This window comes from Antedon bifida, chromosome 11 (assembly GCF_963402885.1).
Source record: "Antedon bifida chromosome 11, ecAntBifi1.1, whole genome shotgun sequence".
NCBI lineage: Eukaryota > Metazoa > Echinodermata > Crinoidea > Comatulida > Antedonidae > Antedon > Antedon bifida.
The window spans coordinates 5,534,047-5,553,430 of NC_136236.1; the positions used below are offsets into that span (position 1 = coordinate 5,534,047).

General features: G+C 35.3%; 7 protein-coding genes across 7 annotated transcripts in view; 4 read left to right on the forward strand and 3 right to left on the reverse strand.

Annotated features, from left to right (window-relative positions):
• Positions 1-1,434, reverse strand: part of LOC144856347 (pleckstrin homology domain-containing family G member 7-like) — a 115,551-nt gene extending 114,117 nt beyond the window's left edge. The window contains exon 1 of the mRNA XM_078714333.1: positions 1,322-1,434. The gene's annotated coding sequence lies outside the window, so the exon portion shown is untranslated. The remainder of the gene's footprint in view (positions 1-1,321) is intronic.
• The window catches only part of LOC144856385 (caveolin-1-like), a 237,281-nt gene that overhangs the window by 214,496 nt on the left and 3,401 nt on the right, over positions 1-19,384 (reverse strand). The window lies entirely within an intron of this gene.
• On the forward strand, positions 398-3,356 carry LOC144856358 (uncharacterized). The gene is made up of 2 exons (XM_078714345.1): positions 398-601; positions 1,011-3,356. The coding sequence occupies exons 1-2, from the start codon at positions 398-400 to the stop codon at positions 2,649-2,651; spliced, it is 1,845 nt and encodes a 614-aa protein (XP_078570471.1). The 3' UTR covers positions 2,652-3,356.
• LOC144856357 (uncharacterized) lies at positions 3,937-6,409 on the forward strand. The gene is made up of 2 exons (XM_078714344.1): positions 3,937-4,161; positions 4,754-6,409. Exons 1-2 carry the CDS (start codon positions 3,949-3,951, stop codon positions 6,398-6,400), a joined length of 1,860 nt encoding a protein of 619 aa, XP_078570470.1. The 5' UTR covers positions 3,937-3,948; the 3' UTR covers positions 6,401-6,409.
• On the forward strand, positions 8,353-11,763 carry LOC144856354 (uncharacterized). The gene is made up of 2 exons (XM_078714342.1): positions 8,353-8,682; positions 8,982-11,763. The coding sequence occupies exons 1-2, from the start codon at positions 8,353-8,355 to the stop codon at positions 10,614-10,616; spliced, it is 1,965 nt and encodes a 654-aa protein (XP_078570468.1). The 3' UTR covers positions 10,617-11,763.
• On the reverse strand, positions 12,414-14,319 carry LOC144855767 (caveolin-1-like). Its single transcript, XM_078713690.1, has 2 exons — positions 14,171-14,319; positions 12,414-13,257 (listed from the first exon to the last, which is right to left on the reverse strand). The coding sequence occupies exons 1-2, from the start codon at positions 14,231-14,233 to the stop codon at positions 12,925-12,927; spliced, it is 396 nt and encodes a 131-aa protein (XP_078569816.1). The 5' UTR covers positions 14,234-14,319; the 3' UTR covers positions 12,414-12,924.
• Positions 16,740-18,259, forward strand: LOC144855701 (caveolin-1-like). Its single transcript, XM_078713619.1, has 2 exons — positions 16,740-16,929; positions 17,531-18,259. Exons 1-2 carry the CDS (start codon positions 16,867-16,869, stop codon positions 17,861-17,863), a joined length of 396 nt encoding a protein of 131 aa, XP_078569745.1. The 5' UTR covers positions 16,740-16,866; the 3' UTR covers positions 17,864-18,259.

Genomic DNA, 19,384 nt, shown 5'->3' on the forward strand with positions numbered 1-19,384 from the left:
TCTATATGAGGGTTGGGCGTTTATTCGAGGGAGGCGTTTAATATCGAAATAGGCCTACGGTAAACCAAAACTTTCTCCGGAAAAGGGGTAGGCCTACGCATTGTTATTAAATATAATTCTTGGCCTTCGTTTAGGGGTGTCCCAAGGGGTTCTACTGTATTACCAAACAAGTTTTACAATAATATTCATAATCTTGCTTATTAAGTCTAATTCTAATAACTTGAAGTGTTTTATAAAGTTTTTAATATTATAGATGGCGCTGTTAATACCATAACGTCATAACTATTGGAAATTCCCACATTTACATACGGTAAACTTGAAACTTATCGTGTGTGGGTATATTACTATTATTATAGGCTGCTTCCTTTTCCTCCATTTCGTTCAATGCCGTTACAGAATGGACGTGGAACGAGGCTTATGTTGGCGTTGTGAGGATAAAAAGTCGGACAAGGGAAAGAAGTGTTCTAGGTGTAACATTGCTGAATACTGTGGAGAACAATGTAGGGAGCGTGATAAGCAGAGACATCAGGTTGAATGTGATATGTGGAATAGAAATACAAAAAAGTGTTCTGCGTGTAGTAAAGAGACTGTCTGCATATGGGTAGGCTATGTTTCAATTGATTATACTGTATTATTATGCACTAGCTCAATATCTTAGATAATCTCCCTACAACAAATATGCGTTGCAGACGATGCATAAAACTAAGATATCTCAGAATTCCCACATCAAGAATCGACAAAGCAGCTTCCTTCGCGGATCATATATGTGTGGCGGGTTTACTGTACGACGTCACGAATGTCTAGTACGACGGAAGTATATTACTTCCTCCTTGATTCTACATCATTAATATAGGATAGGACTATGTTATGGGTTTGGTCTAGATTCCCGTATAGTTAAGAACGTATTACAAAAAAAAATAAATACATAAAAAACAACAAACATTCCTTATACTAATAGGCAATAGGTAAGTAAAATCAGCCTAACCCTAAACCTTTTTTTTTTCATGCAGTGTTCTGCCTGTCGTGAAGTGGCTTACTGTGGTGTGGATTGTCAAAGGGCCGATCGGAAACGTCATGAAACATCATGTAAAGAAACTCGAAGGGCTTTTTACAACATAGTTACAAATTACAGTCTTCGAATGCTAGGTGGGCGCCGAACAAAAATCCACGGATACTTTAGTCAAACTATTGCAGTTGATGTTTTGAAGCTAAACTTAAATGAAGCCAAACGTGTGTCTTCGATAGATTCTGAAGGTCCACTAGCAAGAGATTACAACGTTTTGTTTGGTGATGTAGGTGACTTAGGAAGCATGTTACTTACGACAGCATCGCTTCCAAAAGACTTCACCGGTAATGTAAGGTATACATCGGCAGACATCAGTCCTTTTGTTATGGCACGAAATGTACTCTTCATCTACATGATGGTGACACAGAGTTCAAGAGATGCCATTGAAGAGACAGTTACTAATATCTGGTACTCACTTCAACTTCCTGACGAGGATTTCCATTTTCTTGTATCCATGCTGAAAGAGCTAGCTGTTCATGATGTTGATACTCTAAAGTCTAAAACGTCTGGTGAATTGCTTCTTAACCAAGATAATCTATCAAAGATAAAAGAGGTTTGGAGTAAATGGTTGGAATTAGAATGCGACACCGGCAAATGGAATTCCATCGATTTGGTTGGGCAGAGAACAAACTTGTTTAGGAACGGTATCTGGTCCAGTAACTCTGAGCGTGCTTCCGGTTACTGCCAATTGGTTCCAGAAAGACATGGCGAGTCGACCGCTACATATTTTGTCAACGGACTTTTCTTAAAAGGTGACTGTGAAAGTAGTTTACGATTTGATAACCCAACACTTACGGGACCTCCATTACTTTCATGCAAGTGTCAGCAAATTTCAACAAGGGCAGGTAACCTCGAGTATTGTATCCTTCCTCTCGATATTCCATTTCGTGGATGGGATTACATTCGAGCAAGCAAGATGTTTAAAAACGAAGATTCGATAGTCAAACTATTTCATGGTTACATTACCAGTGTCGTTAGAAATGCCGTCTCTTTTATTAAAAGACATCAGATCAGCTTTAACTGTTGCGTTGGAGATTTCACTTTATTGTACAAAGAATCAGATGTTAAACCAACGTACGATCGTATTGCAGCATCGCAAGCTGTAGACGTAGTTGGGTTTAAACAACTTCTTTCGTCAATGCGTCCTCTTCTGAGTACAACCAATAAGCATGCAGTTCTTTTGATGGAAACTCATGGTTGGCTTCAGTTTATTCCAGAAGCCGATGTAAGCCATCCAGTAAATCTCAAGAGAGCAGAGAAGATGTTAGAAGTCGTCAGGTCTGAAACTGGGTACCAAGATATAAAGAAATTACAACTATACCCTACGTGCGATTACTTCGATAACACGTCGTTGTTTATTCGTTTTTTACGAGCTGTATTTTCAGCGACAACAGATCCAATTGTAGGCCTAGGTGTAGGTGAGCCAATCCAAAATGTTCCAGTTCCTAGCAGATGTCTAGAAGGGTTCAAATTGCGAGACTTTACGAAGGGTCGGAACAAAGTAATTCCATTTAAACATCGTCAGAATGCAAGATTATGTAACATTATTAATGGATACATGAGGAATCTCGAATGGAATTTGTAGTGGGGAATCACTAATTAATTGCATACTATTGACGACTCCTTTTGGGTTTAAACACATGTGTTTTAGTAAATAGTAGGCTTGTATTTAACTGTATATTCATCAAAGTACTCTTGACATTCTATACTATTTGCTGTCGTTCAGTACAACATTTTTAGTCGCGACTCTACAGCTCACTATGTCGGTCGGTCGATCGGTAGACACTAACTTGAGCACGCGACTGCAGCCATGTATATGGCATTGTTTGGTTGCACTAAGGTTCAACAATTATAAGGAAAGTCTTCTTGTGGGCGGACAACGGTCGCTGTTGATGCGATATGCCTGTCATTATGATTGCAATCAATCTCGTTTTGCGAATAAGTTGCACTGTGGTTGCAGTATAGAAGCCATCTGCCAGAACACATATTTGCCGAGGAGTGTCTCAAACCCAAACTGATGGTAAACTAAGCATTGATGTGACAGAACAGTAGTGTAGGCCTAACTATCAATAAACTGTTAATTATCTATAGTATATCAGCTACATTATTGTCATTTGATTAGAAAAAAAAACAAAAATGCTAATATAAATCAAATATTATTCTTCGAGAAAAAATAATTGGTTTGAAATTTGTTCGATTTTGAACTTAGATTTTAATATAATTTATTATATATATATAGTAATAAATAAAAGATGAGCTAATGTGAAAGAAAAAAATAATAAATTATAGTTTTTAAATGTAAATGTAGGCCTAAGCTTTATTTTATTTTGTTATACTTCGAAGTATAGGGACTTTATATTTCTATTACTTTTATATGTAAACTGAAGTTAAAATGAAAATATAGAGGAAAAAAACTAATGAAGTGCGATGTTTTTTGTTTTAGAATTAGAAAAGAATAGGAAAGCCTATTATACGAGTAAATTATAATTATCAAGAGAATTTAAACAAATAACTACCTTATGATGTATCGGAACGACTGTTGTATTAAGCCTACAAATGTGTATCTTGGTATAGGTGGCGCTATTGTTAACCTCTATTGACGTCATAGTTTAAAATTAGAATTGGGAATTCCTTATTTACTACAATTACGCCTAAAATTGCAATAAAACGATGCTGATTTGGACAGAATTACAATATCATGAATGTCGGACGAGAAAGATAACAACATTATATTTTGAAAAAGCGTGTCTTTGTAGGTTCATGCCGGTTACAATTTCAATTAATTATAGATGGCGCTGTTGTAAACATACCAAAGCTTACGTCATTGAATTGGGAATTCCCAAACTTTATTATTTGAAAAGAACATTACACAATTTCATTCAATGCGTTACAGAATGGACGTGGAACAAGGCTTATGTTGGCGTTGTGAGGATGAAAAGACAGAAGAAGGAAAGAAGTGTTCTAGGTGCAACATTGCTGAATATTGTGAAGAACAATGTAGGGAGCGTGATAAGCAGAGACATCAGGTTGAATGTGATATGTGGAATAGAAACAGACATTGTTTTGCTTGTGGTAAAACAACTGACTGCAAATGGGTAGGTCCTTCATGTCCCAATCTATATTAAATAACTAACTAGCCCTCATCCATGTAAAGTAGGCCTACTTAAATAGCCGTAAATGGTTGGATGGTCGTGTATAGGTTTTCGACGTCACAAAATGTTTCCCATGAATGATGATGTAGTATAACTAAGGTCTAGTATGCCTACAATTACCATGGGTATCGGATCATCAATATTTTCCTACTGAGTATTGTGTCGGCCTATTGCTAAAAAACGCACAAATAATACCGGAAAATAAATACTAAAAATGTTAATTTTAGAACCCCGGAGGACTTGCAGAATAAACATTTCTACGTGTTGCACTTACTTTATAGACCTACTGGTTTTGTTAACCGTTCTCATTATAGGACATCAGGCCGTCTGTTAAGTTATGAATTGCCTTTGCGTGAGAAAGGTCAACAATGCATGTGCATATTTTCTTTTTGTTTTGTATTTTTACTCATATATTTTTCTTTTTGTTTATTATTTTAATTATTAAACTGATAATTCAATTCATCCGCGACTCAAAGGAAGTTGTGGAAGAACATAGCATATCATGTCTTTCTGAATGTTTTCAATTATCTTGTAGTGTACTCATTGTCGTGAAGTGGCTTACTGTGGTCAGAAGTGCCAAAGAGATGATTGGAAACATCATCAAATAATATGCCAACAAATCAAAAATTCTTTTCAAGCAATGGTTTTAAGTCATCGTCAACGGATGATGCTTAAACCGATCCGATTTTCAAATTTTCAAATGTACTTTGGTCAAAATATTGCAATTGACGTCCTGAAGCTAAACTTAAATGAAGCCAGTCTGTCTCCAACTGATGTCACATGTCCACTATCAAGAGATTACAACGTCTTATTCGGTGACGTAGGGGACTTAGGAAACACGCTTCTCACAACTGCATCACTCTCAAAAGACTTCACTGGTAATGTAAGGTATACATTGGCAGACATCAGTCCATTTTCTATAGCAAGAAATGTGCTCTTCATCTACATGATGTTAACTCAGAATTCAAGAGATGCCATTGAAGAGACAGTTACTAATATCTGGTACTCACTTCAACTACCTGATGAGGATTTCAATTTTCTAGTGTCCATGCTGAAAGAGCTAGTTGATCATGATGTTGATACTCTGAAGGCTAAAACGTCTGGTGAATTGCTTCTTAACCAAGAAGATCTATCAAAGATAAAAGAAATCTGGAAGAAGTGGTTGGAGCTGGAATGCGATACCAGAAAATTTGATTCAATCGATTTGGTTGGGCAGAGAACAAACTTGTTTAGGAATGGCATTTGGTCTAGCAACTCCCAGGATGCATCTGCTTACTGTCAACTAGTCCCAGAAAGACATCTCGAATCGGTTTCTCAATATTATATCGACGGACTTTTCTTAAAAGACGATTGTCGTGGTACATTACGCTTTGATAACCCGACACTAACGGGACCCCCATTACAGTCTTCGGGAAAAATCCAACAACTTCCACCAATGACAGGTAGCCTCGAGTATTGCATCGTTCCTCTCCATAATCCATTTCGTGGATGGGATTACATTCGAGCAAGCAAGATGTTTAAAAACGAAGATTCCATTGTCAAGCTATTCCATGGTTATATTACTAGCGTTATGAAGAATGCTACGTATTTTATTCGCAAACATCAGATAAGGTTTAACTGCTGTGTTAGAGATTTTACTTTTTTATGTGAAGATGCGGACGCTAAACCAAAGTACGATCGTATTACAACATCGCATGCTGTAGACATAGTTGGGTTTCAACAACTTCTTTCATCAATGCGTCCACTTCTGAGTACAACTAATAAGCATGCGGTTCTTCTGATGGAAACTCATGGTTGGATTCAGTTTATTCCAGAAGCCAATGTAAACCATCCAGTAAATCGTGAGAGAGCAGATAAGGTTTTAGAAGTCCTCAAGTCTGAAACTGGGTGCCAAGAATTAAAGAAATTACAACTATACCCTATGTGCGAGTACTTCGATAACACATCGTTGTTTATTCGTTATTTACGAGCTGTATTTTCAGGGACAACAAATCCAAATATAGGCCTAGGTGTACGCGAGCCTATCCCAAAGTTTCCATTTACTGGCACACGTCTAGAAGGATTCGAATTGCGAGACTTTACAAAGGGTCTGAACAAGGTGATTCCGTTTCAATATCGGCAGAACGCAAGATTATGTAACATTTTTCCTGCATATCCGAGAAATCTTGAATGGCATTTTTAGGTCTGGACGACTCCATTGCTTTTAGGTTGAAATCTGTTTTGATGAACGGTACATTTATCAAAGTATAATCTAAACACTAATCTATTAATACTCCAATATAGTTCTGCCATTTAAACACTAAGACGGACACTATAATTTATTTACATTGATATCTCTTGCTGTCGGTTACAGTACCGAGGCCCTACCACCGTCGTCGACAATTCCAAGAAACTCATGTCCCGATTTTGCACTGAGGTTTTAGATGATAAGATACATCCATTGAGTCAACTAGAACATCTTAGTTCGATATAGACACGGTTACGGTTGCAGTTGTTGTGATATAATACCCAATGCACAGTACAGGTACGTGTGATATAGTAACTGTTCTCAATCCTGCTACAATGATGCACTAGAGACGCTGCGTATCCGCATTCATATCATTGACCACCAACGGCGATGTTGCACTTTATATAAACAATATGCGTATGGTTTGGGCTATCAGAAAAACCACCTTTAACTATTAGAAATGCTAAATTCAAGATTTCACATTGGCCATCGATGAAAAGAGTTTAAAATCTGTGCCAACATCAATCAATCGACAACGAGGCGTTTCAACCCCACCGATGCTGAACGAAGCAGTTGGTTGCACAGAACCGAGTAGCCACCAGCATCATCGACGACGAGAAGTCTCAACCCCATCGATGCTGAACAAAGCAGCTGGTTGGACAGAACCGAGTAGCCACCAGCATCATCGACGACGAGAAGTCTCAACCCCATCGATGCTGAACGAAGCAGCTGGTTGGACAGAACCGAGTAGCCACCAGCATCATCGACGACGAGAAGTCGCAACCCCATCGATGCTGAACCAAGCAGTTGGTTGCATGCACAGAACCGAGTAACCATCAACATCATCGACGACGAGGAGTGTCAACCCCACGGATTCTGAACTAATCAGTTGGTTGGACAGAACCGAGTATCCACCAGCATCGTCGACGACGAGAAGGCTCAATCCCATCGATGATGAACGAAACAGTTGGTTGCACAGAACCGAGTAGCCACCAGCATCATCTACGACGAGGCGTCTGAAGCCCACCGATTCAGAACGAAGCAGTTGGATGGACAGAACCGAGTAACCATCAAGAACATCGAACGTGCTAATTACAGTTTTGATTTTTTTTTCAATCAAACATTATAAACATTAAAAAGTAAACTAAATACTGAAGGCCCGATAATTTCGAGTTTAGTTCTTATGTTCGTATTATCAAATAATATGTAACTGTTAAGTACAATTTCAGAATTATTTTAAGAAAAAAAAAGGAATTGTTATTTAGTAGAAAATACATATATGAAGAAAAAAAATATTTCTTATTCGTATTGTCCAATAATATAACTGTCCATATTCTATTTGACGAATTAATTTAAGAAAAAAAAATGTATTTATTAGTAGAAAATACATATATGAAGAAATAAAATATTGTTTGAGCTATTCAAAATAGGGTCTTAAGCGTGGTTCCCACTAGCGACGCAACGCAAGGACGTAACGCAACGCAAGTGAATTGACCAATCACAAGCGATGGCTTATTCGCTTGTGATTGCTAACTGTCTATAACTTCGCTTGTCATTGGTTAAAACGCTTGCGTTGCGTTTACGTCCTTGCGTTACGTTCTAGTGGGAACCAAGGTTTAGTAACGAAATATTAATTTACATTCACTATTTATTCTTTAATTTAAAAAAAACACAAATTACCTGATTGAATACACAATCAGAAAATTATTGTAAAAGGAGCCAATAGTGAAAATGATCAGATATTTGGGAATTCCGTAATACATTACAAATAGCAGACACAATGAGAACCAAATCAATGTAATAATACAACATAGTAAGTAAAGTTAATAAAAAGATATTTCGTTTAAAAAAAGAACTACTTTCTGTTGTGTGGGAATGACTGTTGTACAAGCCTACTTATTTGTGTAATGATAGGCGGCGTTCTTGCTGACGTCATATTTTTGTCTACAATTAGAATTGGGAATTTCCAATTTACAACTAAAACGCTTAGCTTGCAACAATCAAATACAGTAATACAGTACTGTTTTGGGAATAACATCAACATGGATGTCGAACAAGGATTATGTTGGCGTTGTGAGGATAAAATATCGGAAAAGAAGTGTTCTAGATGTAACATTGCTGAATATTGTGGAGAACAATGTATGGAACGTGATAAGCTGAGACATCAGGTTGAATGTGATATGTGGAATAGAAACAGACAGTGTTTCGTATGTTCGAAAAGGACAAACTGCTTATCGGTATGATATAATATAAGCCTCTATTTTATATTTGTTTAAAAAAGTGATGACATAATGGTAGTCGTTGCACTCTAAATTAGGAAAGTACGTATGTATGTATTTGAATTACCATGCATTAGTAGTATATAGTACAGCTGTATATCTATAGTGTAGTGCTTACCGTGGACTGCATGTTAGGAAGTATGAACAAGTGTGGTAGGTGGGGTTGGTCGCCTAATGTAAGGCCGTATTATTCAACATCGTCACTCGTTTTTCCGAGAAAACTGCCCTAACCATCACTGTTTTGATCTTTATTATAGTGTGCTGCATGTTGTGAAATTGACTACTGCGGTAAGAAATGCCAGAAGGCCGATTGGAAGCGTCACAAACCATCGTGTAAACAAGTTCAAAAGGCTTTTCCCGATCTTGTTAATATGTACCGTTTTTGGTCGGGTCCTACAATAGAATATTGCCCTGAATACTTTGGCTGTACCATTGCAGTTGATGTTTTGAAGTTGAACGTAAATGAGGCCAATTCTTCAGAAGATTTAGGAAGATCACTCGAAAAAGATTACAGTGTGCTGTTTGCTGATGTTGGGGACTTGCGAAATGTACTTCTCACAACAGCGTCACTCCCAAAAGACTTCACTGGTCATGTAAGGTATACATTGACAGACATCAGTCCATTTGTTATGGCAAGGAATGTACTCTTCATCTACATGATGGTAACTCAAAGTTCAAGAGATGCCATTGAAGAGACCGTTACTAATATCTGGTACTCTCTTCAACTACCCGATAACGATTTTCATTTTCTAGTATCCATGCTGAAAGAGCTAGTTGATCATGATGCTGATTCTCTAAAGGCTAAAACGTCTGATGAATTGCTTCTTGATAAAGAGAATCTATCGAAAATAAAAGAAGTTTGGAAGAAGTGGTTGGATCTACAATGCGATATCAGCAAATTTGATTCAATCGATTTGGTTGGGCAGAGAACAGACTTGTTTAGGAATGGCATTTGGTCCAGTAACTCGCAAGGTGCATCTTCTTATTGCCAATCAGTCCCAGAAAGACATGGCGAGTCGACCGCTAACTATTTCATCAACGGACTGTTCTTGAAACATGACGTCGACGGTATTAAATTACAATTTGATAATCCTACACTTACAGGACCTCCGTTACCAGCAAACCGGCGGGGTGCCAACACAAATCAGCAATTTATACCAGAGACATGCAACTTCGAATATTGCATTCCTTCTGATAACTTTCCATTCCGTGGATGGGACTACATCCGAGCAAGTAAAATGTTTAAAAATGAAGATTCCATTGTCGATCTATTTCATAGTTACATTACGAGTGTTGTTCGAAATGCGATGTCTTTTATCCAAAACCACCAGATAAGTTTTAACTGTTTTGTGAAAGAATGCACTACGCTATGTAAAGACGTTGCGATAAAGCATGACCGCATTATGGCATCGAATGTTGCAGATTTCATTGGCGATAAGCAACTTCTTTCATCAATGCGTCCTCTTATAAGTGAAACTAATAAACATGCAGTTCTTATTATGCAAACAGTACATTGGGTAGAGTTGATTCCGCAAGCAAACATACGCAATAAACTTACTCGTGAGAGGTCAGATCAGCTTGTAGCCGTCGCCAGAGCAGACACTGGTCGCCAAGATTTAAAACAATTACAACCCTTTGAATACTTTGATAACACTTTGTTGTTTATACGTTATTTACGTGCTTTATTTACAGCGGTCACAGAGGAAAGTGATTTGTTGAGTAAAAAAGTAAATATTCAAAATGTTCCTTCTTCTAGAAGTAGTGTAGAAGGATTTAAATTGAGAGATTTCACAAAGGGTCTAAACAAGGTTATTCCATTTCGATATCGCCTGAATGCCAGAATGTGCAATCTTCAGTCGGATCATCTAAGGAATCTTGAATGGTATCTGTAAAGTATTGGTGTAGACTTGTCTAGGCTTACTTACTGTATATTTTAGTTCGCTTGAACTAGGCCTAATATCAGAAATCAGACCGTATCGTAGGCCTATTGATCATCTTTATAGGCCTACTACGGCATTAGCTATTCAAGGTGTCTTGCTTACACTGTAAGCTTACTTGCTGGATAAGTATAGTTCACTGGCTCGCTTGAATTGAGCCTTTAATTAAACAACACCGTACAGTAGGCCTAAGTTGACAATCGTACGAATAAGCAACATTAACTATAAACTGAGTCAATGTGCTTTGAACTGTTATGGTTTTTCATCGTGTAGGGTGCGAGTGTATGTTTCGGGCGGTGTTTAAAGCCCTACTACCAGTAGGCCTGTTAATGATAATTATACCATAATACGCACATACGCACGTAATACAGAACAAACATGTTCCAGGTTCACTCATTTGATTTATATTTAGTCGTCTCAAAACAATAAAATACACAAACATAATACATATTATGAGACAGGGCAAACCAAAATGTCTTTGAGTAAGAATGCTACAGCACTAATTAAGTAAATACTGATTACAATGCTAATTATAATTCCCAGGTGTATGTCCTAACATGTATTTCATCCTACATCTTTCATTCTCAGTACCAACGGTTTAATAATATGCCTTGCATGTGTATTTGCGTCCCGAAGGCCTGCAGTATAGCCTACTAAACGTAAAGTATGTGTGAAAAATTGCAGGTAGTAGGCCTACACCTGTAGCCTACACGTTGTTGTTAGTTTGTAATTATTGGATTACAATTGATAGTATTTACTTACTTGAATTTGCTTTTACCATCTTACAGTCTGATTTTCAATCCGGTATAAATGCTTTCTAATCGAGAATTAAAGAAGGATTGACACCAGACATTGAAGAACCAAATGCGTGCGTGGAAAACGATTCTAATATCCCGCCGCGCGGTGGTAGTAGCGGTTTGACATAGGGCAGTTCACGGCTGAGTGAACATAACTGATGTGGAGTTAAAGGAAGAGGGCGATATATTCAACATGAAATAAAACTGCAACATGTTTACTGCCATACATGCCTACATCGACGGGATACAATTATTCATTGACTAGGCCTAGATTAATTTTATTTAAATAAACCATACTGTACATTATTTAAATTTATATTAGAATTATTATAATTATTTAGTGATCAATAAAGTTAAAATAGAAAACAATATAGTATTCTTCATCTGTGGTAAAGGATATAACAACCGTAGCGATATAGAATAACTTTATTTGGCACTGACTCTATATGTAGGCTATGTATTCTGGTCATATAGACAACGCCACCACACGATGGGTGTCGTCTGTTCGCTCATAAAAGGTAATGATTGGTCGGGGAATGTTACGTCATGCGCAATTTAGATTGAAGGTTATGAATGATGAAATAAGTTTTTTTCACCGGTGTTTTTTTATTGATACATTTTAAATTTTGTATATATATTTTTGGATATTTTATTGAAATATTATATTTCATCTTAATGTGCTACGTGGTAAGAGGGGGACAAACATTGTTAGTGAAACTCTAGGACTAGAACCATGATTCCGCACGTAACAAACAGCTGATCCTCGAATGTAACACGAGTATAACACGCGAGGCGATGGTTGTATTGTATGTACTATTATATCATCGGCATTCTATTGTTTAAAAGTCGAATGTAATTTAATTGTTTACATATTGCTTTTATAGATGAAACTTTCTATTTTGAAATGTATGAAGTTGTAAAACAAAACAACAAAATAATGTAAAATTGAAATAGATTTTATGTAAATTTATTCATAAAATGGTACGATCTTCTCCGGATACAGCAACATAAATACATAGCAAACGCACACCATTTACAGAGTCAAAAACAGTGACATCATTTAATTAAACTAATTATAAAACTAGGCCAGCTTTTTTAGAACCATACAAAAACAACAAAAAATATTTATTTTTTAAACCCCATTATGTTGCCAGTATTAAAGAAGATTAAATCTAAGACATGCAAAAGTTATTCACCGTCTATTTTTCCCTTGAATTTGCTACCTGGATTGTTCCATTGAATTGCGTTGACAGGAATTTGTCTTCAGAACCATTCTAGTAAAAGGTTCTAGTTTGAATGTAATTGTATATTAGAAAACAGTTTATATATTTGGTAAAGTTTGCAGCAAGTCAATCAGAAGTCAATCAGAGGTCAATTTGTGTGTGAACGCGATGTTAGTTTCCAGAATCGGTCGTTTTGTTTCTTCAGCGCAGAATCATGTTTTTCTTCAGCTGCTGTAAAGTATGCTAGGCGTTGGTCACCCTTATGTCACTTAAGACCCTTCCGCACGCCTCAAAGCACGGATCGCAACATGTCCTCACACAAGCTCCATAGATGATCTTGATAGACTTCAACCAGACCATGTACATACTAATGCATGGAGTGATGACCCAGATGTGAAGAAACGAGAGGTAGGCAAACTCACAACCCCAGAAGAAGGCATAAGGAACTCCGTAACAAAGTGCGAATAAAGTGTAAGCGATGTCTCTGGAGCAGGTAAAGCATTTGTGAGCTAGCTTCCATACACACTGCGGACTGTGGACACCGTCTGGTTCAGCAAGTACGTCTTCAAATCCAACCTAACAACAAGAACAATAATAATTTTACGATTAAAACACTATTTTCATATTCACAAACATTTCATTTGAATTTCTTCATCAACCTCTCTGTAAAACGACGAAAGTCAAAAAGGCTGAAGATAACTGATATAGTTCTATTGTAAAAACCAACAAAATAAGTTTTGTTTTTCGCACTTTCAATGCATAACAATACGATTACATATTGACAAGTACGTCTCCAAAGTTATAATTAATTTGAATGATTTAATTGTATGTGGACAATTCAGCATAGTTATCAATACTAGATTTTGTGTTAGAGCAGATTATATATTCTAAAACTCTGTCTACACTATCGAACTAGTTTGACAAAAAAGTGTGGTAGTGATATGCTTAATGGTAGTGATATGACATCATCATGTCCGTATATGGGCACATCACATTTTGCTGTCACATAAAGTTTGATAGTTTAGACAGAGCTTTAGAAACTGAACCTGAGATATGATTGTTAATGAAATCCACAACTGGAAAATGCTAATTGTACTAATTAGTAGGCCAACCAAAGCCAACTCCAGCGTATAAATGATAGGCCTCGTGGGCCTACTTAAGCTCTAGGCTTCTAGTAGTACTAGACTATAAGTCATGCCTATTCCTATTTACAAATATACGTTTTCTTTATTGTATTAGGCCTACTGTTTGTTGATGTATTTCAATAATTTTTTTAAACTGTCGCCAATACGAGACTATATCAGAAATCAGAAATCATGTTATATGCCATGAGCCCAGGTTTCGTTATTAGAGATTACAAAGAAAAAGATTTATTACTATAATATATCTATCAATCAATGTGATGGTGTTCCTACAATGGAGATGAAACATTTCCATACGAAATAAAAGTTCACATAAAGTATGATGATAATAATAAAGATACACATACCTGTACATGGGCGTTAATTGAACTAGGATCTCTGTTGAACATATCAAGCGGGGCTGGATCCATCTTGGCTATTTATTTGTGTAAAATATAAATACAAAATCAATGCCTGCTTTTACCGAGTATTGCCAGATTCACACTGTTTCATTCTTGAAGTTAGAACTTGCAAAAAAGCTGAAAATGGACGAAGGTGAGTTGTGAATTCCACTAATTGGAATTAATAGGATTCGTAATTTAAATTAAATATATACATTGTGTTAATAATAATTAAATTATTCTAAAAATGTGTATAGATTGAGTATGAATAATCTTATAATTTTAATTTAATAATTGTGTAAAATTAAAAATAAAATGTTTGATCGAAACATTTCTTGGTGTTTGTTTTAGCAACGCGCTTTATGTTTTCTCCTATCTCTAGGACTCATGATAACGACGTACTTAACAGTTTTATTTTGTTCCACAAATGACAATAGGATTAGCAGACCGAAAATTTCGTAACTTAGTGAAATATTCTTTAGAACCCCAAAACAAAATAAAAAGAAAAAGAAGGCATTACGTAGTGTTACAGCAGTTAACACCTATAACTAGTAGGTCCTACTGTTTTAAATAGACTAGACCTAACTAGTTAGTAACTAGCTAGTAACTGAACAAATCTAAAATATACAATACCATACATTTCACAACTTAAATTGGCCTTATTTCTAATTTTTGTTATGCTTGGTTTAGAATGTGGTTTCAAATATTAACAAATATTTTATTTTCATTTTTTATTATAAATATTCTATTGTGTACATCTAATTTCTATTTTTTCTAGGTTCCGTGGTTTAAAATGTATTATATTTAGAATATTATTTAGAATTTGGAAATTCACACCTCCTTCCCAAATAACATGACCTAAGAAGCGAACTCATAAAGTGCGGACATTGCTTCTTGTGGATACCAGCATAATATTGAACGATTTTTGTTATATATGTTACTAGTTAGGTACTATATAGTTGATTTTAAAAGGAAAGCATATTTGTTTTTCGAGAAAAATTGTTTGTATTTGTGTTAAATATAAAACCGTGTTTCAATTAAAAACGTATAGGTTTAATACTGATCACATAAGGTGAGATATTTTTAGCATTGTATTTACTAATTCTTGACGATTTCTCACCGTGGCAACTGTCAATTACCTCTGTAGCGATAGATAACATATGACATCATAACACTTTTTACGTAGTTTTTTATGTTAAAAAACAGTGCTCAAATCTTTTACAATTTCGCTTACACAACCCGTAATTGGGGAGTTGTGATATTCAATAAGAATTTGTTACTATAGATATTAAGAATGAATGGGTATATTGTTAGCGTTAATAATAGGATTAGCGTAGTGTAAGATCGATTGAAAATAGTAGTCATGGAAATTGAATAGATAATAAAGAATAACAGTTGTGAATTATACTACAGATACTGGGCAATAACCTGTGTCTAGCATTACAAAAAACTCGCTAGATTTAAAAAAACTGCAAACACAGTGATCATCAACCTTTTTTCATTTGAAAACCGTCAAACACTCACATACTATTAGTTCATGATCTTTTAAAGCTCTGTCTACACTATCAAACTTTATGTGACAAAAATGTAATGTGCCCATATATGGACATGATGATGTCATATCACTGCCATATTTTGGTAACAAACTAGTTTGATAGTGTAGACAGAGCTTGAGAACTGTATGTGTTCATCGGATTTTTCAGACTTGTTGAACAGGAGAATCTTACTAATTATAAGCCTAGTAAGTCAAATTCTCTTAGTATAATGTAATTAGTTTGACCATTAATGACACACCTTTAGAATTGTACACCTTTGGAACTACTTTGTAACTAACTAGTAACTATAGCTGACTTAGTAAATAGCCAGTAACTGAACAATATTCTAGGCTTAATATATAAAAGTGTCCTTTTGTTTCTAGTTCGTTTCAAGGTGAAAGGTGTCCCCTTAATAGGGTGTCCCTGAATAGAGTTGGCTGTAGTAAAGGCCTATTAATGTATTTTTATAGTTCGTTTCAGGAAAGTGTCCCGGGTTATAAGGGCGTTTCTTACGTCTTTGGTATAATTGTGCTACCAGTATACGTATATTATACAAACACATCTTCAAATACCTACAAATCAAATTACTTCGCTTACAATTTAAATATTATTCATTGCTGTTTATCATGCATAAATAATTTTAATAAGATTGGATAGGTGAACATAATAATATAACTGATTGAATACTAGTTTATTTTGATATAAATAGCGTTCACCTTGGTAACAAAATAACGGAACTATGGATTTGTGAGATATTCTACTTTTGGGTATGTTCGATTATTTTCAAAACTATTGTTTTGAAATGTTAACAGAGCTTGGAAAAATTGATCTATTTTCATAGTAGTCAAAATTGGAAGTGCAGCCAATTACAGTATCAATAAAAACAATAGTGTATTGTTTGAACTAAGTCTAATGAGCGTTCGAGAGTAAGTCAATTCTGAGGTGTAATAATAATGGAATGTTCCATCGATTTTTATTTCACCGCCAACGACGTAGTTACGAGGGACGCCAGGTGATTATAGAAAACACATGCAACACTAAACATTGCTACATCGACAGCAGAATCAACTTAGCTCCGACAATTTATTTAATTACTTTTATCTTGTAACATAAAATAAAAAATTCGCCATGGATCCAGGAGAAATTGACATGCAAAACAGAGACCCAAGCAGTATAAACGCTCATGTCCAGGTAAGTTGTAGTTTTAGTAGTTTTATTTCAAAGTTTTTGTTGCTATGGTGTTGCATTTAGTCTAAAAAAATAAGATAAAAATAAAACTGCCTAGCAACAAGTTGTCTTTGATTGTCAGTACTTTTGTTTTGTTTTATATTAATATTATTATTATTATATGCTATGTTTTAATGAATATCATTGTTAATAATCGGTTTCGTAGTGACAGTTTTCGTGCAAAAATACTTTAGTTAGAAAAAGTGGAAATAAAGTAATGGATATTCATCGGAAAAAATAAAACGTATTGAAGCGTATATCAATTGCGAATGCACGCACAGATTAAAACGTTGCAGCATAAATAAAATAACTGGTTTAACAGAAGTTGTTATGTTATAATCAACGCTTATATATTTTAGTACAGGGCGTATTTTAGGTCAATTATGTGTGTGTTCGGCAAATTATCTTAACATTAATATGAATTTGATATAATTTCAACTGAATTAATCATATTCGATAATAATATAATTGTTTACAGTATTGAGATTTTCGTAAATAAAAACAAATGTCTATGTTATTATTAGCTTCTTCAGTATCAATTATTCTATTATCTATTTTTTACTAGGTTGGATTTGAAGACGTAATTGCTGAACCCGATGGTGTCCATAGTCCGCAGTGTGTATGGAAGTTAGCTCACACATGCTTCACATGCGCAAGAGACATCGCCTACACTTTATTCGCGCTTTGTTACGGAGTTCCTTATGCCTTCTTCTGGGGATGTGAGTTTGCCTACCTCTCGTTTCTTCACATTTGGGTCATCACTCCATGCATCAGTATGTACATGGTCTGGTTGAAGTCTATCAAGATCATCTATGGAGCTTGTGTGAGGACATGTTGCGATCCGTGCTTCGAGGCGTGCGGGAGATGTTTCAGCGATATACGGGTTACGAAAGCTTGATAGCCTCCAAATGTTTCCACCAAGTCTTTCACCGATTCCAGATTTATCTGTACATTATTCGATGCTCTATACTTGCCCAGTCAAGTTTTCCAATAGACAATTATACACACATATTTAAACAAAGAAACTTGTTTTGATAAACCATGGAGAAATAAGTTAGGATTTCTCCATGGATAAACTATTACGGTACTTATTATACAAGGGACCATGTCAAAAATATTCTATTCTGACTGTAGTGACTTTTTTACAACAATATTGTATTATTTGAGTCTGTTCCAATGTAGAACTTGATGAATAAGTCAATGAAAAAAAACAATGTTTATAATTACTCAAAAAAGCTTGCTAAATAGATCATTATATAGGTAAAAAATAAACAATATTTTTATAAGAAGTAATGAACTTACTATTCTCTGCACCATGATTTCCAATTTTCATTAAGCTGAGGTGATAAGGGCAATATTCAATAGTAGCCTACAAGAAAAAGAAAATCCGTGTATAAAATTGCGTTGTGAATAGACCTACATATAATTAGCTAACAAACGATTAGTACACCGTAGCCTATATATTGTATTCCATTTCTGACAGGGTTCCATTTGTAAAGCATTTCCTAGTATTAACTACCTCCAAAATTGAAACTTAGTGTTTTGTTAAGTTAAGAAAATGCAAATGTGCTTGTAATGTTTATAGTAGCTTAACTGTTCGTTAAGAATTGATTATCATTTGTTTTTTTTTTTAATTATCTGGTTTGTGTTTTATGAACAACAAAAGTGAAATGTATAGGCCTAATTGCGATATTGCAAACTTCTCTACATGCTGTAGGCCCTACTTGCAATCAATTATGTATTTCGAAATGATAAAACGATTACATTATTTTCTTTTAAAAAGTATGTCTATACTGTTGCACGTATTAACATTATAATTTGTCTTCATTTATATGGGTTATGTTTGTATAAAATAAATTATTCTGTTCTAATTATGTTTTTTTTTCTTCTCTTTTTCTCGTGTTCGTAGAACTAATAAATAAGCCGTGAGTGTGAGCATTTATTCTACATAGGCCTAAACAAAAATGAATGCGATGATTAGTCCCCTGTATAGATTTGATTGAACCGCAGCATGCATATGACAGAATGGCTGGATGACGAACAAATCGAATCATTTTTGTTTGTGTTGCCAAAAAGTGTGGTAAACTTTCTTGACGAAATGGTATACTGAATCCACATTCACGTTGCCGGAAGCTGAAGAAGTGTTTTCAAAATCTTTATTCATAGTTTTTTTTTCTTCAAAAAGCTAAATATCCGAATTGTTAAAATTATACAGGCCTAATTTTGTTCATATTCATTATTGAAATATGCTTTTCGAGAGGTTCCATAAAAATAGAGTAATACTCTACTCTAAAAAGATGATACGATATTTTCATTATTATTTTGAATCTACTAATATTCTGAAATTCGTATTCTCTGGGAAAAAAATGTAATAGGCCTATATGTTGATTTAATAACCGGACTGACCATCACATGAAGT